Raw genomic sequence first — 27,606 nt, forward strand, 5'->3', positions numbered from 1 at the left:
GACTCTCCTGTCTTCCAGCTCTGCCGGCTCGCAGGTTCGTGGACAAATGCCTCAGAAGGAGACACAGAGCATCAGCTTGTGCCCCTGGGCTTCTCTAGTAGCTTGGACCCTTGGTCCTGGCTGTCCTGGGAGCCCTACGACGCCTTGAAACTGTTTGGGACTTAATTCCGTTTTCTGTTTGTTCTTGGCAGAGAAGTTGCTACACTGCAACTTAACCTGATGTGGCCCAAAGTGAGGTCCCGGGACGAATGCCATGTTAATCACTGGAACTTCTGAGCCCCTGCATTAACGCCCTCCTTCTGCTCTGCCAAGCATCCCTACCGTTCCCTCTTCACTCTTGGGGACCTCCCTGATTCCTGCTGTCTTACCACTCCTTGCCTTTGTGAGTGTGAAACGTAAAGACTGTTCTCCACTTGAACAATTGTGTGGTGTTGGCAGATCCCATTTTTCAGAGCCAGTGACTGGGTGCGGTGAAGTTGGTTAGTTCTTGGCCTTAGTTAACTCAGCCCTTGGCTTCCGGCCCCATAGAGGTTAATTCTGATGAGTTGTAGGTTTGGTTTGGTTTGGTTTGGTTTTGCTCTCTCTGCAGTGAGAGAGAAAGCCCCAGACTTTCTTCTTAGTTTCTTCCCAGGATGTTTTACAGCATGGAGGATCTCGCTGGGAATTAGAAGTGGAAATCCTTCAGGCTTCCCTATTTCTAGAGAGTCAGCACTGAGATTTCTGCCGGGAGATGGGGCAAATATTTAAGCAAGTGTAATAGTGCGACAGTAGTTGGTTTGTCTCTTTAGGCCTGGGCATTCCGTGCCACTTAGCCACATCACCTAAGCTCACAGTGCCTTAACTTATGGTGGCAGTTCTGTTTTTCATTGAAATACCCATAAAAATTTAGAATTTATTGTTGTCTTTGGGCTACATCCTTTACACATTTTATTCCATTTACTTTTTTTTTTTTTTAAGATTTTATTTATTTATTTGACAGAGAGAGAGCGAGAGCAGGAACACAAGCAGGGGGAGTGAGAGAGGAAGAAGCAGGCTTCCCACTAAGCAGGGAGCCCGATGTGGGACTCGATCCCAGGACCCTGGAATCATGACCTGAGCCGAAGGCAGATGCTTAACGACTGAGCCACCCAGGCGCCCAATTCCATTTACTTCTTACCGCGACCCCGGGAGACGAGTATTCATTTGTCCGTTCAGACTTTGACACAGCTAATTAGTAGCAACAGGATACGTCGGAACCCAGCTGTATCTGACTCCCAGTCCCGGTACTTAGCACCCCCGCTCTGCTGCTTTCCACAGGGCTGTTCCTGTCACGGGTATTATCTGCCCTCCTGAGACTTACCTTTGCAGAATTTCGCGGGAGATAATCCACTTCATCCCAACTGATTTGTGTTAAAGAATGAGATTGTGTAACCTTTATTGCTAGGCAAACACCGTATCTGGGCAAGACCGGGCTTTCTGAGGATTTCCCATCTCCTTAGGACAGACTATGTGGCCACTTATTTCGGCAACGTACAAGCTGGAGTAGTATTAACTTACTATGAGTCAGGATGCATGTTTTGTGCGAAGTCTGATTAATTTGATATCTCGAAACCAGAACTGCAACAAATAGATTAACTGTGAAGTAATTTATTATGTCTGTCCTTCTTGATTTCAGGCCAGTCTAATTAGCATTAACAGCACTTGCACGGAGATGGGCAATTTTGGCAATGCTAATGTCACTGGAGAAATAGAATTTGCCCTTCGCTATTGTTTCAAAACCTGTTCTTTAGAAATATGCATCAAGGCCTGTAAGAATCTTGCCTATGGAGAGGAAAAGAAGAAAAAGTGCAATCCGTAAGTTTCTTTTTCTAAGTTTTGACATTAGGTGGTAGGCGTATTGGGTCTGAATTTTATATGGGGAAGTAAAAGTCCTCAAATAACCAAGACAATTGTTTAAAAGAACAGAACTATAAAGAAAACCTATTGAGAATGATTTTAAAGCTGTAGTAATTCAAACAATGATAGATAAGTAGGTCAGTCAGTGGAATCAGAAGTCCAGATGCAGAACTTGGCCTACTTGGAAACTTCTAGGATTATGAACAGAGATGAGCAACTTTTTATTGCATGCATTAGACACATAGGGTTCCCCTTTTGTGAACTTCCCATTCATATCTTTTGGCATTTTTCTACTGGGTTGCTTGCCATTTTTTAATTTATTTAGAGGAATGATTGGTTTGGTTTGGTTTGGTTTTGCTCTCTCTGCAGTAAGAGAGAAAGCCCCAGACTTTCTTCTTAGTTTCTTCCCAGGATGTTTTTGGATACAACTCTTCATTGATTGTATGTATTATATATATCTTCTAGTTGTTGCTTGTTTTCTAACATTGTTCATGATGGCTTTTCTTGAAAAGAATTTGATGTCAAATTTGTCAGTCTTCTCCTTTAAAATGTCTGTATTTTGAGTCTGTAGAAAAATTCTACCTGAAGGTTCTAAATATATCCTTCTCTATTTTCATCTATTAGAGTTTTTTCATACTTCAATCCCTTCACCTTAGAACTAGAATTGATTTTCTATGGCCTTTCTTTTTTCTTACATGGAAAACTTTGAGCATACTGTTTTAATTACCAGTCAGGGCAGGACACATGAAGTGCCTTGCTGTGGAGTATTTAGGGTCTCCATAACAGTGTCCCTCTTGTCCTTCTGGTTTCTTAACTTCTGTTATTCCCCCAACTTATACCTTTTGCTCCAGGAGAATTGGAATAGTCGTTTCAAAGCTGTCCCCTGATTTTTTCCAAAGAGAGGATTTCCTCATGTTTATGTTGTGACTACTTTCCCTACACCACTCCCACAAGTAGCAACCATAATCCTGTCCATTCTTCAGACTACTGTCCAGTCCCATCAGACAGGATGGGACATTATTCTGCCCATGACTGTTCATGCATGCTGAGCCTCTCTTGTAATTCTCAAAAGGACTATAGTGAGGTGGTTGAGGGTATGGACATTGCACCCTGGTCCACCATTTATGTGGTTTGACCTTGGACAAGTCACTCAACCTCTCCATACCTCACTGTAACACAGGGAAAATAATAGCACCTCCTTCAAAGGATTGTTGTAGTGTTGCCTGGAATTTGCCCATGTTAAGCCTTCAGAACGTTGTCTAGAACATAATAAACATTCAACAAATAGGAAGCAAGTGAGGCACAAAGTGCACAGAGAAGTAGACCTAAAACTCCACAGAGGACCCCCTTGAGGCTTTGGCCAAATACTCAGGGCTCATACAGACAAGATTTCATGAGGTCTGTCACAGCGCAGTTACTGGGGGTGGTGAGCCCCTGGGCGTGGCGCAGTGATGGGGAAAATGGGAGCTCTGACCAGCCGGAGCGGAGGCTGCTGAACACCTGGGGCACTCACTGGGACGCAGCTGTAGGATTTTTCTAGCCTCAGAGGAGGGGCTACTCCAACTCTCCCTACCTCAGCAAAATCAAGCCTTGATAGGGTCGAACTGAGTTGCCCGTCAGTGAAATGCCTACTAGAATATTAGTCAGTACTTTTTAAAGGAGAAACAGCCCAGAGAGGATTCTGGGAAGGTGGCAGGGTGGGAAGCCCTAGGTCTCCCCTTGTAAGATAGTGATTGCACTGGTAGAAGCTCTCTCATGAAACGGCTTTGGAACTGCAGTCTCTTGAAGGCTTGCAACTTCCCGTGGAAGACTTGGGTGGTACATTGGGGTTCATATCAGTCAATTTCCGCTCTTAGCCTAATAGCTGCTCTCCCTCCCCCCACGCCCAGCCACATGGCAGGCAGCCGGGCTGGTGTTCCCAGAGCAGCTTACACACCGCTTGCAGGAGTCAGCGTGGGCAAATAAAGGGAGTCTGTCCTCCAAATATCAGGGTTGTGTGCTCTGACTGCAGACTGCCGCTTCTGATCACAGAGGTGCAGACCCAGAAGCAGGCAACCATTGTGGCAATTTCCTCCAGTTGTTGAGGTCCCCTTCCCATCCGGGCGTCCTCAGGAGGATTACCAGCAGATTTCTCATCAGATCCTTTAGAGGCCAGGAGGCAGTCAGTAGACCTATTCAAAGTGCTAAAGGGGGGAAAAAAAAACAGAACAACCCACCTGTCAACCAAGAATCCTATATCCAGCAAAGCTGTTCTTCAAACACGAGGGATAAACTAAAACATTCTCAGATAAACAAAAGCTGAGGGACTTTGTCCTGCAGGAACTAAATACTCAAGGGAGCCCCCTGCGGGGTGAAATGGAAGGACACCAGACGGTATCTCAAGGTCATGCGAAGAAATAGACCTCAGGAAAAGCAAATACACAGGCAATGATAAAAGCTAGTATTATTTAACAATGGTGTGTACTTCCACCTTATATATTTTAAAAAATTATTTGTCTCTTATTACTGCTGTTTGTTTGTAACTTTGGTTTATAACTGCACACTTTGTTTTTGACCTAACTTAAGAGACCAATGCATTTCAAAGAAGGATTAGTTTGTGATTTTGGTTACACAGTGTAGAAAGGTGTCATTTTGTGACCTCAGCAATGCAAAGAGGTGAGGTTGGCACTAGGAAGGAGCAGAGTTTTTGTTTGCTATTGACGTTAAGATGGTAAAAATTCAAAGTAGAGTGTTATAACTCTAGGAGATGAGATGTAATCCCCTTGGTAAGCGCAAAGAAAACAGCTATGGAACATAATACAAAAAGAAATGAGAATGGACTTTAAACATTTTACTACAAAATTCAGCTAAATACAAACGAATGGGGGGTGCGTGGGTGGCTCAGTTGGTTAAACAGCTAAATTTTGGGTCAGGTCATGATCTCAGGGTTGTGAGATCAAGCCCGGCCTCCAAGCACAGCGGGGAGTCTGCTTGAGATTCTCTCCCTCTGCCAGCCCCACTCACGTGTGCGCATGCCTTCTCTCTCTCTCTCAAATAAGTAAATCTTTAAAAAAGTAAATACAAAAGAATGACTACAGTACCACAGTAAATGGGAGACACTAAAGCTAGAAGGTTTACAGAAACAAATAGCAAATGACAGAAGTAAGTCCCTCCTTATCATTATTTACTTTCAATGTAAATGATCTAGACCCTCCCATCAAGAGGCAGAAATTGTCAGAATGGATAAAAACACAGGGTCCAGCCATTACCGGAATCAGTAGTCCTTGGCATCACCGAAGCGGCCAGAGGAGCCAGGAAAGGGCAGTGTGAGGACCTCACCGGAGGGGTCAGTCTAGAACAGGATTTCAGGGGATGGGCAGAATGCAGGTGGAGAGGCCCCACAAGGGGAAAGTAAAGGGTGAGGCATATACTTCCTATTTTCACTTTTTTTTTGGCGGGTTGGAGGAAGTGACAGGTGGAGGGAGGACAAGCTGACACAGGACCTCCACATCCAGGCAGGTTCTCTAACCTGCCACCGTGGAGCCCCAACAGCCCAGCCTCTGCATCCGTGGTCATCACCACATAGGCAGGTAGTAAGTGATGTAGATGCTAGGGGTAGGGCAGGAGGAGAGCAAGGGAGCCTTACACCCCCAGGAACATTCCAGAGGATTATGGCCAAAGACTGTGTGAGCCAGAAGGTGTGTAGCCAGCACTGTCCTTGTTCCCCACCAAGCTCTTTCTGTCAACCCCCAATCCAGGGGGAAGCAGGGTAAAGAAAATGCTGAGGTCTGATTCTCCTCCTTCTGAACCCTTTGTCCCCCTGCCCCCTACCACCTTGCTGAGCTCTCACCTTGTCCTGTCTCTGTCTGGCCACTAGGTACGTAAAGACCTATCTACTGCCTGACAGATCCTCCCAGGGAAAACGCAAGACTGGAGTCCAAAAGAACACGGTGGATCCAACATTTCAGGAGACCTTGAAGGTACTTGTTGGACAAGTATTCATGTGCTAAGTCTCCCCGTCCCAGGCTGGGCACCCGGGGCCAGAGTTCAGCAGAGTGTTCTTCTAAACTCTTGAGTCAGTTAAATATAAGTACAGACACTTATACGTTTCTGTAGGGCTCTGTCAATCAGTGGCAAGGTGGTAGAAAATAAATTTCAGCCTTTGTACAGGAAAAGTGCAGAGTCTGCTGGACTCGAGAATGGCTCTTGATTAATGATTTCTGAGAAAATGGTGAAAAAGAACCTGGTTGCCTCTCAGTCTCCAAAACTGGTTTGTCCTGTTGAATTTTTATGGCTCCCAGAGAGGTACTTTCAAGCAGGCTCCTCTGTGAACTACTGAGTTACTATCTTCACGAAAGTGTTCCTTTATTGTAATAATCTGGCAGCCCTAGGCTTCTTCTTCTATGAGCAAAAAAAAAATAGTCATCTTATGAAAAACATTTTATAGAGGAATTGTTTGGGTTTTCACTTTCTTTGGTGCTAAGAAACAGGATTTGTGATGTGGGGCAGAGAGATAGGGAGCGACTACGGGGATTTAGGGTGGACGGTTGGAGACGATGTGTGGGAGAGGCCGAGAGCTAGGTGTGGGAGGCTTTGCACTGGACGAACCATCCAGATGCGCAGGGATGAACCCAGTCAAGGCTGGGCAGCCCAGGGACCCCACATGTCAAGCTTGCACAAGGAGAGGGCTTGGTTTGCCTTCCTTGGCAAGTAGGGGCATTTCTGAACTCCAGCCAATGACCGTCTGGCCAGTTGGCAGGAGCTCCATTTGTTAAATAATAAAAACCATTGTTTCCTGTGTCCCTGCTGTGGCCAAGTGACCTGAGCTATTAGAATCCTCGTTGACCAACGGGGAAACTAAGGCTTAGAGAGTATTCAGAATTACAGCTCTAACTCACGATGGACTGGCATTCCTCCACAAGATTTATGGTCATGGGACTCCCCCAGAGGATTTTCTAAAAAACAGACTATGATTCAGCAGGTGTGGGTGGTATCCAAGGGATCCCCGTCTGAGACGCCCTCTGGTAGCAAGTCAGTAGACACGGGTCTTGGCGTAGTTTTGCTCCGTATCTGTTGAAAGAGTTTTGAAAAGCTCCGTGCCCCCTCAGACATTTTAAGTTCATATCCAGAATCACTCATTGTAAGTTTAATTAAGGTGTTTTGTACTAAACAGGTAAACAAATAGTTCACATTTTATGAAATGAGGTGAAGATGAGGACTGAGTATATTTTAAATATTATATAGTTTGATTTTTTAAAGTTTTAACTACCTGATTTAACGTGCAGGCAGAATCTCAAAGAAATCGCCCCCAATTTTTATCCATTGGTTTTTACCCAATGTATTGTGGATATTTCGGTTGTCCCGGAAAACTTCCCAGGTACATTGAAGAGAAGCCACGTCCCTCATCTCGTCTAAAGTCTAGAAAGTGATCCTCCAGGTTTTCTAGGCAGGCGCTCCACGGGAAGACCACCGTAGGGGGCCTGGGAGGGTGCCACGCCACACCGGATCTGGGGTCTGTGTCTGAGGCTGGGTGCTCAGGAGAGGCGGGGCAGCCACCCAGCCTGCTGGGACCGCCTTAGGGGTGGACCAGGGCGCCGGGGAAAAGGTCTCTTTCCAAAAAGGGATTGGGTCAACCGGAAGGAGTCGTGGTTGTTGGCGGGGGGCCACCGTGTGCGAGGACCCCTGAGAGGCAGGCCCCCTGCACGGGGTGGATGGGGAGGATGCCGCCGCCCGAGGGGGTGACCGTGGGCGACAGGCAGCTGCCCGCCTGGGACAGTCCATGCTCAGGGGAGCAGGGGCGGCGCCGGGAGCTGGCAGCCTTGGCAACTGACTGGCCGTGTGGCCGTGAAGGGGACAACGAGACAGACTGGGTGACTCTGAGGGCAGAGTCAGACACAGACCGTGGGCGCCCAGCTGGCTCGGACGGTGGAGCGGGCGACGCTTGATCTCAGGGTTGTAAGTTCGAGCCCCACGTTGGGTGTAGAGATCACTTAAAAAAAATAAAATCTTTAAAAAGAAAAAGAGATTAAAAAAAAGAAATGGACCATGGACTTGAGGGAAACCGACTGAAAATCAGCCCAGGGCGTAGAGGGATGTGGCTTCTGACCACAATGGGCACGGATAATCCCAGAGGGAAGAAAAGGAGGGGCAAGTGGGGCAGGCAGCCTGGCCCCGAGGGGGTGTTCACGGCCTGGGGGGGGGCAGGGCAGACGTGGCTGCGGGCGTCCCTGTTGGGGAGACCGAGGGAGACAAGTTACGACTGCTGCACATACCCGTGTCGCTCCCCTCTTGGCCACCAGTGGATGGGCACGAACGGTGTGCAGATGGGTCTCAGGCAAACCAAGGCGGCCACTCTAAGTGGGGGTGAGGCCTGGCCGTGTGACAGGCGGTCCCGGGAGGAGCCAGGACGCCAACCCCAGCAGGGAGCTGCCGAGTGGGCGTTTCCCCTGTAAACGGGTCGGGTGATCGCTAACACTGACCTCAGGGGACGCTCCTGGAAGCTAAGGAGCAATGTAACCAAAGGCCTGGCGCAGAACAAGGGCTCAGTAAAGTGTAACCTTTTTTTTTCATTATTGAGAAAATCCAACGAATAGGCTTGGAACAGGCTCGCAGAGGCTGAATGGAGTCAGCGGCTCTTGGGAAGCCTGGCTGTGTCCTGGCCTTCAGGAAGGGGCCGGGGCCCTCTCACCCAGGGCCTTTGGCCTCTAGTCCCCGTGGGGGCAGGGGCCCACCGTCGGCTGGAACGGGGGTGGGGGGCAGACTTTCTTGTCCTCTGGCTGTGCTGAAGCTCCTGTGGGGGCCAGTGAAGAAACAGCTCTGTGTGACCCTGAGCACCAGACAGGCCTGGCATCGTCCGTCTAGGCAAAAGCCCATGCTAAAAACTCAGGTTTACGTTAAAAAAAAAAAAAAAAAATTCCTAGCTTTCAGTATCTTTGAACAACCCTGGCCAGGCAAGTTCAGTTCCTGAGCTGAGACAGATCTTGGCTTCAGTTGGATGGGGCCTTCCCTCCTTGCCTGGGGCGCAGATCTGGATTGTGGGAGGGGGACTCTGTAGCTGCCCAGCCTTTCCCCCCAGGCTGAGTGCTGGCTACACGGCTGGTGGAGGAGGTGGTTCTGTGTTTGAGAAAGCAGAGACCACCCCCCACCCCCGCTCCAAGCTGCTCAGCCCACCCTGACCACACCAAGATGCTCCAGCCTGCAGGAGGAAGGCCCCTGTGGCCCAGGTCCCCGGAAGCTGTGGGTCTCCGGAAGCTTGGGTCCCTGGAAGCTGTGGGCTTGGGGAGCTGTGGGTCCCCAGGAGGCTGTGGGCCCTGGAAGCTGTGGGCTTGGGGAGCTGTGGGCCAGGAACCCAGACCAACTGCCTCTGCTCTGTCTTTGCAGTACCAGGTGGAGCCCGGCCAGCTGGGGACCCGGTGGCTGCAGGTCTCTGTGTGGCACCTGGGCATGCTCACCCGGAGGGTGTTTCTTGGAGAGGTGACCATCCCTCTGGCCACATGGGACTTCGAAGACCGCACAACACAGTGTTTCTGCTGGTATCCACTGAGGGCCAAGGTGAGGTCTGGTTTGGGACTGGACTACCCTACCCCCACCACGAAAACAAAACTCCCTTTTCAAAGGGGTTCTGGAAGAGAAAACCTACCCGGGAAGCCTCGGACCCAAGACACCACCACGTGCTTGCCTGCTGGGGCTCTTCAATAGGAACTTCCCGGGGAGGAAAGGCTCCACGTCAGGCTCTCCTGGGTGGGGTAGGGAGCTTTCCCTGCTCGGGTTTGCTCAACTACCTGAGAGCCCCTTCCTCAGTGTAGCCTGAACATCAGCCTGGGTCAGGTCTAGGGGTTTGGGCCTCCTGTGATGGCCTTGTGGGCCCACATGCTCCCCTCCCCAAATTCAGGGTCACTTGGTTTCAGCCCGGGAGCCCTGGGCTCGCTGTTCCTGCGGCCGGAGGTGACCACGTGCGCCCGGCAGCCTGCCCCCAGTTGTGCGGGCCCGGCTGTGGCTTCTGCACTCCTGCCCCAGGCGCTCCCAGAGCAGAAACGGCTGAGAGCGGTGGCCCGATGTGGTCAGGAGGGCCGGGGCTGCCCCGACCTGCAGGGACTCAGGGCAGGGCGCGGGGGTGGCCCGGAGAGGAGGCCCGCTCGCAGGCTGTGCCACTAAGAGGAGAGCCTGGGGAAGAAAGTCTGCATTTCTTGGAGCAACTGCTTTGCACTCTCTGTGCCAAGATCCAAGCACAGAGGGGAGAGGGGACCAGGGACGGCTGAGATAATAGGGGCGGAGGAAGCGTGGGCTCCTTCATCTCCTAAGAAATGACCACGCTGTGCCAGTCCCAGCAGCCAGAGTCTGGCCCCGAGGCTGAGGCTTTCCCAGGCCTGGGCCAGGTTCTGTGCGCTCTCACCTCCCCGGGCCTCTCTGAAGCCAGGGGGGCTGACTGGCCGGCTCTCGGATTTCCGGCTACTGTCGGGTCAAGCCAAGGGTCTCCCGCCTGGGGGCCGCCCTGTCCCACCTCTCCTGCCCCTTTTCCTCTACACTGCTCAGCATGGCCCCGGCATCCGCATCCCGCACCCGTGCTCACCCTTCTCAGAGCCCGTCCTCAGGCATCCACTTGGGATGTCTACTTGGAATGCTTTCTTCTAGCCACGGTCTGCCCAAGACTTAGCCGGAATCCCACCTCCTCCATGAAGGCTTTCCTGATTTTCATTTTTCATGATTTTCCCTGCCAGTGTGCTTTCCCCCAGGATCCGCCCATCTGTTCCCTCTAGAGCCTCGCTGGGGACAAGACTAGTGGCCACCAAGGCTGCTGGCGAGAGGAAGAGGCGTAGAAGGTGCCAGGCTAAAGGATGTCCTTCCTAACACCAGCTGATAGTGACCCCCCTGGCTGGATTGGGCGTACCCTGCTTTCAGGCCTGCCCCATCGGCCCTGACAGGAGCAGCCCGAGGGGTTAGTGCAGGTTTCCAGAAGTGGAGGGTGGAGGCAGCTTTATCTCGTCTGGCACCCGAGGGCCAGCCTCCTTCTGGGGAGGCAGCCAGGAGCCCATGAAGAGACACTGCGGAGTAGACGGGCCGGCCCCGCCCTCTCCTAGGAGTCCTCGCCAAGTCCACTGACCTAGAGGGGCTCAGCTTTATCCCCTTTCTTCACACTCTGGCTGTGTGTAGGTTTTCTGAGGACTATCCTGTGGGAACGTGCCAGGGCCTTTGAGCCCTCTCACCTCCTCAAGGCATGGGGTGGGAATGGAGAGTCACCACAGATGGAAGAGTGACCAGCCCTGCCATGGGCCTGTCCACTCCACCCCAGGGCACTCCCCAGCCTGCAGAGGCTTTGCAGGGGTGAGTGGGGGGTGGGGGTGGAGGTGGGGCACTTATGGACAGAGCTGGGGCAATCAGAGGAGCCCAGAAGGTTCTGGGGGCTGAGGAATCCTGCCTCTTGAGTTCTGTCTCTTGCCCCCAGGCAGAGAAACTTGAAGACAGCATTCTTCCCAGTAATGGAGAACTTGCAGTCCGGGCCAAACTGGTCTTCCCTGCAGGGCCCAGAAAGCTCCAGGAGGCCCAAGAAGGTAGGTGGCCTCCAGCCCCATGACTGTTCATCGGTCACTGTTTCCAAAGCCTGGAGCAGCAGGTGGGTTGAGGACTTCCCTTCTGCCACCCACTAATCCTGCAATGCTCCAGTAACTTTCCAAGATCTGTGAAGCTCAGCGTGGAACATGGATTCTTGGAACCTGTGGTTTGGAAGGGAAATGAGGAAGCAGAGCAGGCCAGGCCTCTGATGCCCACTGCACAGGGATGGCTCTTAGGACACCAGCTCTGGGGCTTTCCTCCCAGGGGGCTGGCGCGGACCGTCTCCCTGGTGTGAACCGTCCCACTGCCGCCCCTCTGGGAGAGGGAATGCTCCTATGCCCACCTGCGTTACAGTTGGGAGTGTGGCTCCTTGGGAACCAAGAGTGCATCTCGAGGTGCTGGGGCCTGCAGGGCCCAGTGAATGCACCCCTGCTCCCAAGTTCTGTGAGCTGTTGCCCAGCAAGAGAAGGCATCAAGGACAGGCTCTCGAGGACCTTATGGGAGGTCTAACTAAGTGAAATAAAGTGGAGCGTACAGAGAGAGGAGGGTGAAGAAAGAACACATAATTCTGTCATGTAGTTAGCGGTCTCTTATTTGCCTGAAGAGGGAAAAGTCTGCTTCCAGAGCTCACAGGGCCACCGGCATCTGCAGTCATTGCCAGCGCCCTAGAACCCAAGTCTTAGGGCCCTTACTTTCCCCAAAACCACTGCCCGCACTTGACTGCAACCTCTGCATCCTTCCTCTCCTTGGATCCCTTTCTTATCTTTGTAGCGTCCCAGGATTTTAGTGAGCCCTTCCTTCCGTCACCGTGCTGGCTTGCAGTGGGACGGCACATTTGCAGGGCCAGCTGAGCCTTCCCACCTGGATACGCTCCTCTTCCCGTCTGCTGTCTTGGGCTCTCCAGGCCGTCACACACCCTCCCGCTGAGCTTTCAGATTTGGGGTGGTGGCATTGATGCTCTGTGAAGTAGGGCTCACAGCAAATGCCGGCTTTTCTTCCAGGGACAGATTGGCCATCCCCGAACGGTCAGCTTTGTTTGGTCGTGCTGGGAGCCAAGAATTTGCCCGTGCGGTCAGATGGTACCCTAAACTCATTTGTTAAGGGGTAAGTATTTAATCAATTGTTTACTGATAATCTGTACATGCATGTGGCATGGTCTTAGAAACTCCAGCAAACACCAGGAAGTGTAAGCCATTCTGAACTTGTATTTTAGCTTTCCCGTGAAAATCCAACGTAATGCGTTCAAGACTGATTTCCAAGAATTCATGGGATTTGGACCTGTTGAGGCTAGATGTGGAACACTGTATTTTAACCTGAAACCCGTATTTTATTGGTTCTTGTTACATCAGCATTTTCTGACTCAAACAGCTTGGAAAAAGCAGTGTGGTTGGTACTATTCCCTTGCCTTCCCATCTCTTGGATTAACAGTCAGGTGGGCTCTGCTTTTGTCATTCTTAGTCACTACCGGTGTGTCGGTGTGTCCAAAAGCAAAGCAAACACCATTAATTATTATACAGAGTTGCTGCATCCCTGGGTCAGGGACATAATGGGAAACACTGGCTTACCATGCCAAGATCTGTGTTCCTGTCCTCAAGCTGCCATTATCGTAGGACCTTGGGCAAGTTACGTGGCCCTTCTGAACTTGTCTCCTGAGAACTGGGTTAAAATGAGAGAGTATGTGTGCAGAGTCCTGGTCCCTGGGTAGCAAGTGTAAAAGCCATGCTTTGCCTGGTGGTCGGCCTCCCAAGGAGGGGGATTAAGGCAAGGGCCATGCGGCCTGGCATCCCAAAGGACCCTTCGCATCTGGTGCAGAATTCAGCCCTAACTCTGGAACATCCTAGCGAGAGGTCACGTGGCCAATCTTGCGATTCACGTTCTTGCTCCCGGCTTGGCATTTTTCTTTGGGGGCGGATCTAGCCCTTGGTCTCACGATGGCCGGCGCCGCCAGGGGCGGAGGCTGGGCCGGCAGTCCAGAGCCAGTGTCTCTCCCTCCTGCAGCTGTCTCACTCTGCCAGACCAACACAAACTGAACCTGAAGTCCCCAGTTGCGAAGAAGCAAGCTTGTCCCCAGTGGAAGCACTCCTTCGTGTTCAATGGCGTGAGCCCTTCCCAGCTGAGACAGTCAAGCCTGGCATTAACCGTCTGGGACCAGGCCATCTTTGGTGTGAACGACCGCTTGCTGGGGGAAGCCTGGCTCGGTTCTAGTAAGTCTGAGAGATTTATTGGGCCTAAGTAGTATGCTTTATCCTTAGCGAAGATCTTACACGGTGACCACTAAAAAGCCCATTATGCTTCCACATTGGCAGGTGATGTAACTAGCTTGGAAATGGCCTCACTGTTAAATGGAGATTGCGACATCTAGTTCTTACTCTGCAAGGGAGCGGTAATACAGCCAAGTATTTCAACAATTTATATCAGATTTAGATCTGCTAAAGGAACAAAAATTACAGGCCTCAAAATGGGCTGGGTACAGTATTTGCTTTGTTTCCGGCATCAGTCATAAAAGGATTAACTTCTTCAAGGAAAATACCTTAATCCAAACAGAGGGAGTGGGACAAAAGGGCAGTGCTTCTCAGCATTGCTCAACTGGGGTGCTGGTGGCGTAGTGTGGGGGACAGCCCTTCGTGGGGAGGGCTGCACACCCTGGCCCCTCCAGTGGTGCCCCTCAAACACTGTGCCAACCAAAAGTACGGGCACACACCTCTAGGACCTCTGAACCAGATTCACTGTTCCACGAAAAGGAACATTGTCCCGAGACGCCTGTGGGTGGCTCAGTCGGTTGAGCGTCAACTCTTGATTTCAGCGCAGATCCTGATCTCAGGGTCCTGGTATCCAGCCCTGGGTCCGCTTGTCTCCCTCTGCCCCTCCCCCAGCTTGTGCTCTCCTTCTAAAATAAACGGGTAGATCTTTAAACATAGAAGGAATATTGTCCACGGACACACCCTCCCCTTCCTATAAGGGCGTCCTGTCTGCCTGCAAATCTGGCCCCCGGTCTGAGGCCACCCCACCAAAGCACACCCATCGTAATGTGTTAAGACTGTCGAGTCCCCTTCTTGAAGACACCCCCCCCCCAAACATGTCTTCTCCTCTCAAACTATGGGGAAGAAGGCAGCTTTGGGCTCTTGAGGCTGCACAGTATTTAGGAATGAATGCCTGAGTGTGTCCAGCTCTGAGTATGGTGTTGGGGTGGAGGTGGTCTTGCTCTTCCTCAGCAGTGGTTGGCATTTTCATGTGGTCTGGAGGTTAAAAACTTTTTTAAAAAGTTGGTCCTCATTTTAAAAAGCTGAGAAGAGGGCTGTTAAGGGGTTATGCGTATCACCTATTACTAATTAGTCACTTCACTCCCATCACAGAGGAAGCCGGAGCTGGTGGTGAGGACTCAGGCTCACCGTCAGAGCGTCAGTGGCAGAAAGTTCTTTCTAGCCCCAATCTGTGGACAGACCTGACACTCATCCTGCACTGAAGCCAGGGTTCCAGTCTGTGGTGAGAGTTTAGTGCCGCAGGCCTGACGGTTAGCTGAGGCCGTGGGCAGGGACACTCGCCGTGGGGAGCGCTGTCCCGGAGCCCGCACGTTCTTCCACATCCCTGTGTACAGCACTTGTTGCTATTGTATCAATAGGCCTGTTTGGTTTTCTGTGCTCTGAGACACGTGGAAAACGGCCAGATTTCAATAAACGTTTGTTACCTCTGTCCCCCAGCGCCCTGCCTTGTTATATGCATTTGAAGGACAACTAGAGCCCGGTTCTGCTTTCCGGAGGGGCACCCCGTGCCCCCGACGCACGCCCGTACACAGCCATGGCCGCCTCTCATCTTGCACAGCTTTTATTTCTCAGGTCTGGGGCGCAGGGCTCACCTGCACACGGCTCCCACCCGAGCAGGACGACGAGCCGGTGGAGTGTGAGAGCTGACATTTCGACAGATTTTCAAGGACGCGGGAGAGAACTGGCGAGGTCAGAGCAGGTTCTTCTTGTGGAAACAGACAATACCAGGTGGGAAGAGTCCCTCTATAGCGGGAGTCTGGATGAGCCAAACAGCATGTGTCTTTTTCAAGGAAGCTCGGAGAGAAAACTGAAATGCGCAGTTACAGGCACAAGGGCACTCAAAGTAAAAAAAAAAAAAAGTCATTTTTACAGATGTGATTACAGCGGTTAAGCCACCTCCTTACTGCCCTCACGTCAGATCAAGTGCCATGGTAACAGGGTTTTTAATACGTAATTCTTTTATTCTGTAAAAGGTAACAAAATATACAGAATGAAACTTTCCCTTTTTTAAACTAATGTTACAAACCCATATTGTCACTTATATATAAATACTCTTCTCTACAGCTGATCATTAATTAGGTGTGAGTCCAACAATGTGGCCCTCTGTTAAGCAAAAAAAGAAAACCCCCCAAAACCAACAGAAGTTTATCCAAGGCTGGAGTGTCCTCCCTGCACTATTGATCCTGAACTGAAGGAGCAGAGAAGAAAAATCACTGTGTGCATGTGTGTGTGAGTGCTTTAGACTGTCTTCAAAAGAATTTTCACCTCTCAAAACAAATACACAAAGATGGATCCTTCATGGAAATCAAAATCTGAGCTAATTTCAAATGCAGAAGAAAGTATGGCACGGACTAGAAGCCACGATGTGGTTTTACTGACGCTGACCCTCGTGTCTCACGTACCAGCATCAAGTTTGTTACTCAGACTTACAGGCATCGTTCCTAATTCAGTCAGTCCTGCTGCAAGCACAAACAGGAAGCGATTCAATAACAGCAATAAAAAAAATCAGGCCTGTTTGGCACTATGATACAATTGGGGAAAATAAACTAGGGAAGCTTCCAGTGACCCCAGCCCCAGAATAGTCCCACTGCAATAACTACTCTCTTTTTAAAGGAACTGGAATATGACGGGGGGTGGGGGTCCTAGATTCAAAGAACTACAAACACCAGCTTCAGAGATGGACCGCGACCCCCGCCCGCCCCCGGCCCCAGTCCTGGCCAGGCCTCACATGGCCTCGAACTCGTCGATCCGCTGCTTGGTGTTGCCCTGCCGGATCTGCCGCAGCGTCTTGTACTTGTCCCGGCCTTGCCGCATGTTCTCGTTGTGGATGATGTCGTTGTGGGTCCTTTTGTTCTCATCTCTGGCCTGGGACAGCTCACTGGTCAGGGTCTGCAAGGGGAAGCAGCTCGTGTCAGGTGTGGCCCGGGAGCAGCGGGGAGCTGGGTGGGACGGCTCCCCCCGACCCCTGCCCGGGCCGCCCCCACCCCGGCGCCCTCACCATCAGCTGCCGGTGCACCCGCTCGTTCTTCTCGGCCTCGGTGATGCGCTTCTCCTCATTGCGGTCATCCAGGATGCCCTCGCTGGAGAGCTCGGCGCTATAGCCCGTGTACTCCGTGCCCTCGTCCTGCAGGTTGTCCTGCACGTGGTAGCTCACCGGCTCATACACGGGGGGCGGTGGGGGCGGGGGGGCTGTCATCACTAGGTGCAGCTCCTCCTTGGTCTTCACCAGGTCATCTTGGGCTTCTTTGGCCTTTGAAAGCAATCCGTACACAGAACCCAGTGTTTAGACCATTTTCGGGGGAAGCCCCTTTTCAATGACGAGAAGGCTTCGGCACCTTCTCTCACCAGTCCCCTGCCTTCTCCCGGGCGGGCTGGACGCGTGCGCCCTCGGGGGTGGGGTGGGGGGGGGGGGGACGTGGCTGAGGAGAAAGCATCCCCACGCAGGATCTGCCCCACTTCTTCCGAGTCCGGGGCTCTGGATCCTGTGATCAGTTCTCAGCTGTGCTCTCAGCACAAAGAGGGAAGGTCATGTCAGGGACGTTTTAAAGAACCATAACTTTTTTTTTCTGTCTCTAATTCTAGTATATGTTCACTGTAGGTGTTTTTGAAGAAAAAAAAAAAAAGGAAATTATTAAACAAAAATCCTCCAGCCACGAGAAAATGCCACTATCCCGTTTTAGAGTACAGCCTTATTCTCTTTCCTTGTGTGGCACTATTTATCAGGCTCCTTGCTGCCTGGCACAGTGCTCAAGCACTTTCCTACCTGCTGTGACCCCTGAGCCTTCCAGCAACTTCTCTTGGGTACACATCCCCAGTCATGCCCACCTCACCGCCATTCCAACCCCGGAGATGAGCTTAGTTTGAACCTGTTCTGCAACGAGCTTTTCTCAATGAACACTTTCTCCAAAAACCTAAGGACGGAACGAAGTCTTTTGCACACAGCCTGTGTTCAGGGGGCGGGGCTTAAGAGGGGTGAGGAGAGGCCCCAGGTGTCCCCAGAAGGGGCCAGTGCAGATGGGGAAGCATGGGCAAGGACAGGTGGGAGGGGTGGGGGGCTGCCACAGCTTGGCAGAGCTCTACACTGAACATATCCAAAGCTCCCCTGGGGACCGTGCTTTCCCGGTGGGCGTGGGGGCTCAGCTGGAGAGACAGGCTCTCTGGACACTGCACTGGAACATGGGTCTCCCTATTACAGCTACAGTTTATTCAACCTCTCCGCAGGGTGGTCCTGAGAGCAACCTTATAGGGTAGCTATTACTCATCTCTAACAAGGAAACGGGGGCTCAGAGAGGTCAGGACACTTGCCCCATACACAGTGGATGAGAGCAGAGTTGGAAGCCTTGTCCCCGGTCTCGACACCTCCAATTCCAGATCTTTCCATGGTGCCATGCTGCATACACCAGTGGTCAGGAGAGGTAGGAGGTCTTGTTTGAGGTGCTGTGGCCTGTCGCTGGGAGCACCCACGTGACCAGATTTAAAGCTAGCTCCTGATGGGGGCTGCCTGATGGGGCTCAACAGCTTGGGGTGGCCAGAACAAGTGGGTGCAAATGAACAAGAGGCTCCTTGTTCCCTGCTAATCCAACAGTGGATTCCCCAGTGCACAGAGCAGCCCATTCCTATGGGGATTTCAGCCTAAGCAGCACAGCTGGGATTGGCAGAACATTGCACAACATCCCGAGCCTTCCTATGCGACCCCCCAGCCTGGCCCCAGGCTGTCTTCCCCGCCCGAGCGCCTGCACCTGCAGACTCACCCTGTGCTGCCACTCCTCGACCTCGTCCTCCTTGCGCCGCCGGGCCTCCTCCAAGAGGGCGATCTTGGCTGTGTACTCGGCTAGCTCTGCGGCCTGGTGAAGGGCACGAAGCGGAAATGATTTCTGGGGTCTTTGGGGAGAGCCCTTTTGCAAATGGACAGCCACATATTTTGGTGCTGGGCCTCGTCCCCACCTCCTCCCCAGTCAGCAGTGCCCATGGCTGCCCACCCATGGTGTCCTCAAGACCATGCCTCCACGTCTGGCCCCCCCGGACTGCTGCACCAGGGCCGCCTGAGGCCCCACCACCAGCACAGCCCCTCCCACCAGGCTTTTCTCCCTCGAGCAGATCATCTTACAGTCCCCGACACCATTATAAGGCAGGTGTCACTTTTTGGCCCCCCGGGGCAGCCTCTCGGTAATTCAGCACCGTGCGACTCCGGGAGCCCTACCAGCTGCTCCTGGCTCTTCATCTGATCTGCGGCCTGCTTCTGCAGCTCCTCCTTGGCCCGCACAGCGGCCATGCGGTCTGCCTCCAGGCGCTCAGCCGCCTCCTGGGCACGCTGCCTCTCCTCCTCCAGCTGCAGGGCTCTCTGAATCTGGTCTGAGAGTTCTGGAGAGAGCACAGGGCCCTGAATTCCCAGCCTGGATGCCTGGCATGGGGTCCAGGGCGGGACTCACAGCACAAGCTACAAAGCACTGCATGGGGGGCCTCTGCTTCTACGGACACAGAGGAAAGCCCACTGCGGTGCGTTCCCTGCTGTGCACATAGACAACATCCTTGCGGCAGTTAGAAACTGCTAGGGAGGGTTTCCCCCTCCCCTGGCCAGGGCTGGGGTAGGTTGGCAGACATGCAGAAACCATACCACTCGCCCAGTTTTTAGTTTATAAGACAGGAGGCATCGTAGCATGGTTTGGGCACTCACTGGCTGTGCGACGTCAGGCAGATTAATTTCCCTGCTAAACCTTAACATCGTCATCAGGAATATGGGGATGACTCAGTACTAACCTCAAAGGAGTGAGGGAAAATTTAAAAATGTGCATAAAGCATTTAGCACAGAACCAGCACAGCATCAAAAGTATCAAGATAATCAAAAGATTATCTTCTAATCCAAACACCCATGGTCAGCTCTCAGCCTCGAGTCTCTCCTGTGGGTGCTGTGTTAAGCTGAGACGTTCCTGGCTGTGGGTGTGCTGACGGTCCATCTACTCCTCGCTGCGGAATGCACCCCTGCATGCATAAGCACTGGGCACAAACCCACCTTTCTCTGCCTTCTTGGTTTTCTGCTCGTAGTCCTGCAGCCTGAGCATTAGCTCCTCCTTCTCCCGCATCATCTGCTCCTTCTCTCTCTCCACGGTCTCTCTCCTCTTCTTCTCGGTCTCCAGCTGCTGCCTGTTACAGGGCGAGGGGCGGTGCAGGAAGGTTTAGGTGCTGGCAGACACCTGCCATGTCAACACGCATCACCAGTGCCCAGTGCAGGCCCCACCTCCAGATGGTATGGACTCAGGAGGCAGCTCCCTGAGCGGGTCCTTGGGCCCCACGCAGTAACTTCTGAAGGTCCCCGCCCCCTGAGGCTCCACCCGTGTTCGCTAGGTTATGTTCCCTTGGCGCCTCTGATGGAGAACAGCGCAGGCAGGGCCATCTAGTCTGGGAGAACACCGCCCCGTCCTGCTGGCCTCCACCCCGCTCACCGCTCCAGCTGCTTCTGGTGCTTCTCCTCCCGGGCCTGGGCCTTCATCTGCTGCACCTCAATGGTGTCGGGCTTCCTGCGGCGCATATACAGCTCATGATTCCCCATGCAGAGCTGCAGGATCCGCTTGTTAATGCGCAGGCGGGGGGCATAGAACACGAAGTCCTACAGAACAGAACAGGGTGGACTCTAAGCAGGAGGAACACTTTCCTTTGGCTTTCTTCTTCCAAACCCGAATTCACAAAGTTCTAGATGACCTTTTCTAAAAGGACAAATGTAGCAGAGTACGGGGCCAGAAAGGGACTTCAAGGAAAAGCCACTGACTCCAAATGACGGGACAGAAAGTTCCTGGTGCCATGGGATTTGGATTCTCTGGGACAAACAGAGCAACTGTGTGTCTTTGTGGGTATGCGTGTGCACACACCCTGAAACCTCTCCGGCTGGACGGTAAAGCTTCTCTGAGGCAAGAGGTCTTACAGCCTTGGGAAACCTGGGACCGAGGCCCAGCGCTGCCTGGTCTTCAGGCCGACACCCTCTGGCCCCACCAGCCAGAGAACCACCATCCCCCAGTCCTGCCTGAGGTGCAGCGACTTCTAATTGAGCTTCTGGTCTCCTCTGCCTCAACCCTGGCCTCCCACACGGCCACCAGTGCATCCATCGGGTCGCTAGCGAACACCTGACGCCAGCCTGGTTAGCTCCAGGCCCAGGTACTGACGCCGTGGCTGGGCACGTGTGCGGAGTCCGGCCCCGCAGCCCCCGCCTCCCCCTTGTGCATCTGAACTGCACTTGCGTGCCCGCCAACTTAGTTGCTCAAAGCAGCCCTGCTACTTGGGATGTCCTGTCCAACCCCACAGACCCGAGGAGATGGCACGGAGGCTCCTGTCTGGAGTGCTCCTGCTTCCGGCTTAACCAGCACACCTCCTGTGCCCCCTGTGCTCCACGGGGGAGCCAGCATGTCCGCTGATGCACCTGGTTTGGTCTCTACCTTCCCCTGGACGGGCAGCTCCCCCGACAGCAGGGCTGTGTTCATTCATCTCTCTATCCCCGGGACCCAACAAATGGCCTGGATTTACTGGGTGCTGGAGTTTACAGAGCACTGCCACGTCTAAGCCTGTGACCTTGAGCGAGTCACTTCCTTGGAATCTGAACACCTTCAGCTGCATGGTGGGGAGGACAGTAATCTAACAGGACTGCTGCGAGGATTAACTCAGACACTGTCAGCGGGACAGGAGGCTCACTCACAGACTGCTGGCTGCCTGACAAAACTGCTAGGGAAGAGCCTTCTTGAACAGAACAGACCAAGGCATCCGAGAACCTTAGGACTGTGGCTGTATAAGTCTGCGACGTGGGACAGGGACGGCACACGGCCTTGCCTCCTAGTTCTTGCTACTGCTGCGATTAATGCAGGGGATGGGAGAGGAGAGAGGGTTTAGAAACTCTTGTTAAAAGTTATTTTAAAATGCCAGTCTGCGGGGTGCCTGGGTGGCTCAGTGGGTTAAGTGTCTGCCTTCGGCTCAGGTCATGATCCCGGAGTCCTGGGATTGAGCCCCGCATCGGGCTCCCTGCTCGGCGGGGAGCCTGCTTCTCCCTCTCCCACTCCCCCTGCTTGTGTTCCCGCTTTCGCTGTGTCTGTCAAATGAATAAATAAAATCTTTAAAAAATCAATCAATCAATAAAAATTAAAATGCCAGTCTGCTTCCTCTTTTTTCCCTTTCTCTTCTCAGCTTGGGGCCCCTGGCATCCAGATTCTGACCTCTGGAACAGGGGCAGGGTGGCTGAAACAAAGAAACAGTGTGACGTGTTCCACAGCGACGTCTGAAACCAGAAAGGACACGCCAGGGAGCTAACCAACACACCCCAGAAGGCCCTACGTAGCTTCTCAGTTTTCTCATCAGTTCCAGAAATGCTGGATAGACAGTACTGTCAAAGCCGCGAGCCCACGGAGTTCCTAGGTGGAGCTTTCGCACACTCGTTATTAAGTCATCGCGTTTGCCAGGGAGCGTCTGCAGAGCGGGGAGAAGCACCGCCTCTATTACGTAAGAGAAAACAATCTTTTGTTATGGCCACACAGACGTGCTACCCACGTTAGGTGTTGGCTGTGGCTCCTAAGCATTGCAAAGGAACTCTGATTAGCACCAACTCCTCCTTAGAACAAGGTCAGTTTAAAAACCATCAAGGGCAGACGCTGCAAGTACATCACCGCAGCCGGTGGGCCCAAGACAAGGCCTGCACATGGCTGGGGACAGCGAAAGCAGCAGGCAGAGGCCATTTCCTGGGCTGCCTAGTCTCAGGCTTCAGGGTAAAACCAAAAACTGAAACCAATATTTACTTAAGGATTTCTAAGTCCGAGTACCCAGCCCAAGCCTCCTAATGCAAAACCACAACACCGAGGAGATGTGGGGCAGGCTGTCTAAACTCTGGCAGAGACAGATCTTAAAAACTGAAACTCGAGGCAAGAGGAAAGCTCATGGAAATGAATCCAAGTCCCTAAGAATACGAGAGAAAAGGAGATGGAAAAGTAGCCATAAAGTTGTCGAACAACAAGCTTAGGAGCCTCTAGGACACTCTCCCACCAGGCCCCACCCCGGGGCTCCCCTGGGCTGAGGGCAGGGCTGCTCCCAGGGATATGGCAGTTCTTATAAGCTGTTAAACAGGTAGCTGCCCAAGAGCCTTCTCCAGCTTCCATGAGGCCGCAGGAACAAAAGGCTCTTTTCTGAAGGAGACAAAGCTGTTTTAACCCCACACAGGACTACCGGGCAGGCTTAGAGGATTCAGTGTTTCAGGCCCCATCCCCGCAGTATCCAAGCTGGCAGGAGGAGAAACTGGCTTTTCTACGGGAAATGCCTGGTCATCGGGAGCATGCCAGGACAATGGCTCATTTGTGAGCTTGCCATGGAAACTGCCCAGCGTCGGGGTGCCCTCCACAAAAGTCAGCCCGAGAAAAGGAATCCCAAGCCTCACCTATGAGCCAACTCGGACCTTTGGGGTTTCCCTGTCCATCTTGCGGAGATAGTTTAAACTTGGAAATGTGACTTTCTGCCGCCCCAAGTACAAAGCCTGAACCCGGGAAATGCCATAGAGGAAGGAAGGAACAGAGCGAGCCTGGCGAGGTGCACAGGGCCATGGGGACTCATTCCCTCAAACCAGCTCCACGTGTGGAACCCCCACCTCCACGACAGGAGTCTGACAACGACTTCTGCTCACTTGGTCAGGCCTTCCTGACCCAACCATCTGAACGTTTTCAATAAAGGAGAAAATACTTTCGCGACCCACCCCACACTGCCCCCCGCCTCTCATCGCCTCATCCTGGTGGGTGATTAAATACAGCTGCACTGTGGAAGTCACAGCCAGAAAGCACATCACTTGTGTTCATGCATCTCTTCCACCAGCATGCAGACTTTATAAGGGTGGGAAGCCCACTCTGTTCCTGCTGCACACACAGTCCTAGAATACAGCTCGACTCGTAGTACACAACCAACACATGCTTCTCTCAGCTTGTGTTTTCTTTAATCAATGGCTCCACATAAAACTAGTAAAAGTATGCTCAACTAATTCAACCAGAAGCACTACAACTGTTTTTGCTTGGAATTTTAAGATTAGGAAAAATTCTGCAGCTTTTCAAAAGCTAAACTTATGCCAACACACACACACAACTTAATCCTTAAATAGTCCAGTCTGCTTGCTTCTGTTGGTCACATGTCTAAAAAAGTTCTGAAAAATGAGCACCACCCTGTGAGCAGACAGCAGCCTAGCCAAGACCCTCAGGATCTTCTTGCTATCCTGGCTGCCCCGATCTCACGGCCCACGTTAACGTGGGTACACTGTGACCCCCGGGCTGTGGTGCTGAATGTTAATGTGGCCTGTTTCCATGGAGCTGCAGAGTCTGTATTAAATGCTGCTTTAATTGTCAACAACTGTGCAACTACCCATGGAGTAGAAGTCAAGAGTTTACAAACAGCAGGAGACGTTTTCAGTAAAGGAGAAAATACTTTCACGAACAGCGTCAAGCGTTCTGGTTTTCACTTACGCCGGACTAACTGGCCTGTGGGGAGGAGCATTTGGACAGTAATGCCACTTGCTGTTCCACGTGGGGTGCCCCTCGCCCCATGGGGCCCCAGCCCCGGAAGGCTCCAGACGGCCCCGGCCTGAACTGCAGCCCACGCTGGCCTCTCTAAGCCCCACACCGTAACCAAAACACCAAGTCCTTTCCAATCTATAAGTCTGGTAAAAATCATAGCAGCCTCTAAGAAGGAAGAGATTATTCTTCAAATGGCACTTATTCTTTAAGAATCAGATTTCTGATTAGAAAACAAAGTCCTCACCCATTCAATCACACTACAGTATGTATGTATGTCAAATTTTCTGAGCAATCAGCTAAAAATTTAAATGTCAGCAGAATCAATAAAACTGAAATGAATTTCTGTTAACACACCAGTCTTTGCAGTTACTAGTTCACAGCCCAGATTCTTCAAACTCCAGGAATGGAAATCCCTTTTCTAGCCAAGCCCTCCCAGGAAGACTGCCCCACCAGCCTCCTCATTGTGAGGAGCCACTTCCCACATCAGCCCCAAAGAGAAGGCACCTGCAGAAAGAGCGCTGGAGAGGCCAGGAGGGGGTCAGAGGAAAGCAGAGTTGAACATTCTTGGAAGAGAAGGTGAGGCACAGAGGGACCGTAGGGCCCGGCAATGCTCCAGATGCAGGCCTGACTTTTCCTAACATGGGTAAGCTGCAGAGACAGCTCTGAAAGCCAATGCTGGCCCTTGAGGCTTGTAAGCAATCATGTCTGTGCCCCAGCTGGCTTCCAGGGAGGTGCGGGGGTGAGCCCCCTTACCCCAGGTACACCTTCTGGAGGTAGGTTGGTTTTCCACAGGAACATGAACATTTCACAGCCCAGAAATGCAACATTTCGTAAGATGCTTATCATTTGGCAAAGGTCAATGACTCAGAACTGCCTTTTCCTTCATAAGGAATGAAGACCACTTGAAAGCTCAGGGGACACAGTCATCTAGCTGTTGAGGGACACCTGGGCCCCCGTGTACCTCTACTTCAAGGGGTCCTTGAACTTCAATGTAACCTGCTGGCAATTCGTTTACCCCACTCCCTCCATACCCCTCCCCCCAAGTGCTTGTCATATAGAGAAATCTGGTTATCCTGAAAACACATTTGGCTATAAGAATGAAAAACTGTAACCCCTCGCCTGAAATCCACAGAAACTTACAGGCGCCTTCTTGTCGATGGGCTTAATGACGAACTTTTTGTCATTGAAAGAGATGTTCCTGATTTCACTCCATGGAAAGCCAATCTTTGGGGTCAACCTGAGGTTAAAAAAAAAAAAAAAAAAAGGAGGGGGATAGTTAGGTGTGTGCTTGGATTTTTTTACTTCAATTTGAAAAAATACAAAGCTAGCCCAGGAAGCATAGTATTTAATATAGGTCATTACCAGAGGTCCTACCTGTGCTGGGTAAGGTCAGGTCCAAGCTCTCGGAAACCTCCACAAGCTCATTTATACTAAATCTTCCCAACCTTGGGCATCCCCTGTGCCCGGTCCACCCCAGCTGGCAATCTCAAAGTCAACTCCAATCCCCAACCCAGCACACCCCTTCACCCTGTGAGAGCTCACACAGCCATCTTCTGTAGCCTAACTGGGTCCTTGTCCCCAGAACCCCACGTCTAGTCATTAGTCTGACTCATTTCCCTTGTAGTCAATCCACTCCTCTTCCAAACTGCCAACACCCTCCCCAGGTTCCACAGCATGGAATCCAGGGGCCTTGACTTAGCATCCAAGAGCCTTCTAATCTAGCCTCAGTTTCCTGACACCCAGGCTCTCACAGGCCCGCCTTGCCTGAGGAGCTCCCTCCTCCTCCCTCCCCTTTAGGAACCTGCACCCTTCAGAACAGCTCAGCCTCCTTCAACAACCTTGCCCCTTCTCGACCTGTAGTCTCTTGTGCCACGTGAACATTTTTTCAATTCTTCCATTCTTATTTGCTCTTTGAGGACCACGCAGGTAAGCTTTCTGATGGCAAAGATCACGTCTTGGGTTTTCCAGGCATGCTCTAGTCAGAGCGGCTGCTCACCAATGGAAACAGAAAAGCCCCTGGTGTGGCTCCAGTCCACTGCTGAAAGTGGGGGTAATAAAGTCCCCTACTCTTTTCTACTGTGGTCTACTTCCCCCTCACATTTGTTAGGATCTGCTTACTGTATTTAGGTGCTCTGATGTTGGGTGTGCATAGATTTACAACTGTTCGATGTCCTTGAGGAGCTCAGGGCTTGATATGGATTCTGCTCTTCTGGGTCTCATTTAGTGCTGTGTGGCGTGTTCACCTGGCTGGCCAGACACCCTCCCGTGTCATCCTCCAACTTCTAAGACAGCACTAGGACTACTCACCCCAAGGAAAGCCCCAGTACTGCTCACTACTGGCTGAAACTCTGGCTCTTTGGCATCCCTAGGGAAAGTCACCGTATGATTTCAAGACCACATTGCTCTACTTAACCTCACGACTCCCACCCTATTTTTTCAACACATTTTACCATGGACACCATTCTAGAAGTAATGACAGACCCTCAAGCCACCAAAGATACTGCCATCAAAACCCAACCTTTCCCACAGTCCATAAAAAACTTTCAATTTAGAAAATAAGCAGGAGAACCCATTGCCCTACCAACATATTTAATAAAAAACTGATGGGCAGTGTAGGTCTTGCTATGACAACCTAAGCCAGATCAAGTTGGTGGGTGGGGTGACTTCTGAAGGCCAAGAGAGGACACCCAAGCCCCACAGATGGCTCTTCAGGGACACAGTGGTTCTGCACCCCTGGAGGAACTATGTCAGGGCACTGGCCACACTGTGGTTTTAAAGTGTCAATCCTTTTTGGCATCTGCCTTTTATAGCTGTCCTACAGGGTCACCAATGCCTGCTAGGACACATCTGGCCAACAGGCTTCACAGCCAAACATGCAAGGGGTTTGCTTTGCTATTGATCAGAGAGGTCATTGTGTCTGCAGGCCTTTGAGCACTGGAAGGGAACTCAGGATAGCACCTAGTCCCACTACTGACCGTAACCCGTGTCCTTATCTGGGGCGGCCAGAAGAGCACCAATAGGTAGGCGTCTGTTTGCTGCTTCTGAGCACCTCCCTCCACGGCACAAGAGCCCTTCGCGCTCGTTTCTCAGCTGGGCGGCTACCACCGCAGCCAGATTTCCAACTCTCAAAGCGCCCAGGAGGCAGGGATTGGGCTCCTAGCTTTATAGGAGGTCCTCAAAACACTGCTGATCCTAAAAGCCCTCCACCTTCAGGTTAGACAGGCATCTTTCTTTCAGGATTGGGTGTCCTATCACCACGGCCTCCAGCCCTTTGCTCTGCGGAGTGCCTGTAAAGTTTGTCTTTTTTTTTAAGATTTTTATTTATTTATTGAGAGAGAGAGAGAGAGAGAGAGAGCATGACAGGGAGGAGGGTCAGAGAGAGAAGCAGACCCCCTGCTGAGCAGGGAGCCCTATGCGGGACTCGA

At 51.9% G+C, this 27,606-nt stretch overlaps 2 protein-coding genes across 3 annotated transcripts in view; one reads left to right on the forward strand and one right to left on the reverse strand.

Moving 5' to 3' along the window:
- LOC118001964 (synaptotagmin-like protein 3) overlaps positions 1–15,783 on the forward strand; it is a 94,366-nt gene extending 78,583 nt beyond the window's left edge. The window contains exons 13-19 of the mRNA XM_034992173.1: positions 1,655–1,833; positions 5,732–5,834; positions 9,235–9,405; positions 11,297–11,402; positions 12,405–12,507; positions 13,402–13,607; positions 14,757–15,783. Coding sequence (XP_034848064.1) covers positions 1,655–1,833; positions 5,732–5,834; positions 9,235–9,405; positions 11,297–11,402; positions 12,405–12,507; positions 13,402–13,607; positions 14,757–14,866 — 978 coding nt within the window. The 3' untranslated portion in view covers positions 14,867–15,783. The remainder of the gene's footprint in view (positions 1–1,654; positions 1,834–5,731; positions 5,835–9,234; positions 9,406–11,296; positions 11,403–12,404; positions 12,508–13,401; positions 13,608–14,756) is intronic.
- LOC118001965 (ezrin-like) overlaps positions 15,218–27,606 on the reverse strand; it is a 52,499-nt gene continuing 40,110 nt past the window's right edge. For both annotated transcript variants that reach the window (XM_034992174.1, XM_034992175.1), the window contains 7 exons: positions 25,322–25,418; positions 20,105–20,268; positions 19,675–19,805; positions 18,865–19,025; positions 18,416–18,508; positions 16,663–16,914; positions 15,218–16,553 (listed from right to left, as the gene is read on the reverse strand). In XM_034992174.1, the coding sequence (XP_034848065.1) occupies positions 16,389–16,553; positions 16,663–16,914; positions 18,416–18,508; positions 18,865–19,025; positions 19,675–19,805; positions 20,105–20,268; positions 25,322–25,418 (1,063 nt within the window). In that variant the 3' untranslated portion in view covers positions 15,218–16,388. The remainder of the gene's footprint in view (positions 16,554–16,662; positions 16,915–18,415; positions 18,509–18,864; positions 19,026–19,674; positions 19,806–20,104; positions 20,269–25,321; positions 25,419–27,606) is intronic.

The sequence above is a fragment of the Mirounga leonina genome, unplaced genomic scaffold, assembly GCF_011800145.1.
Source record: "Mirounga leonina isolate KUSES-001 unplaced genomic scaffold, KU_Mleo_1.0 Mir_55, whole genome shotgun sequence".
In the NCBI taxonomy this organism is placed as follows: Eukaryota; Metazoa; Chordata; class Mammalia; order Carnivora; family Phocidae; genus Mirounga; species Mirounga leonina.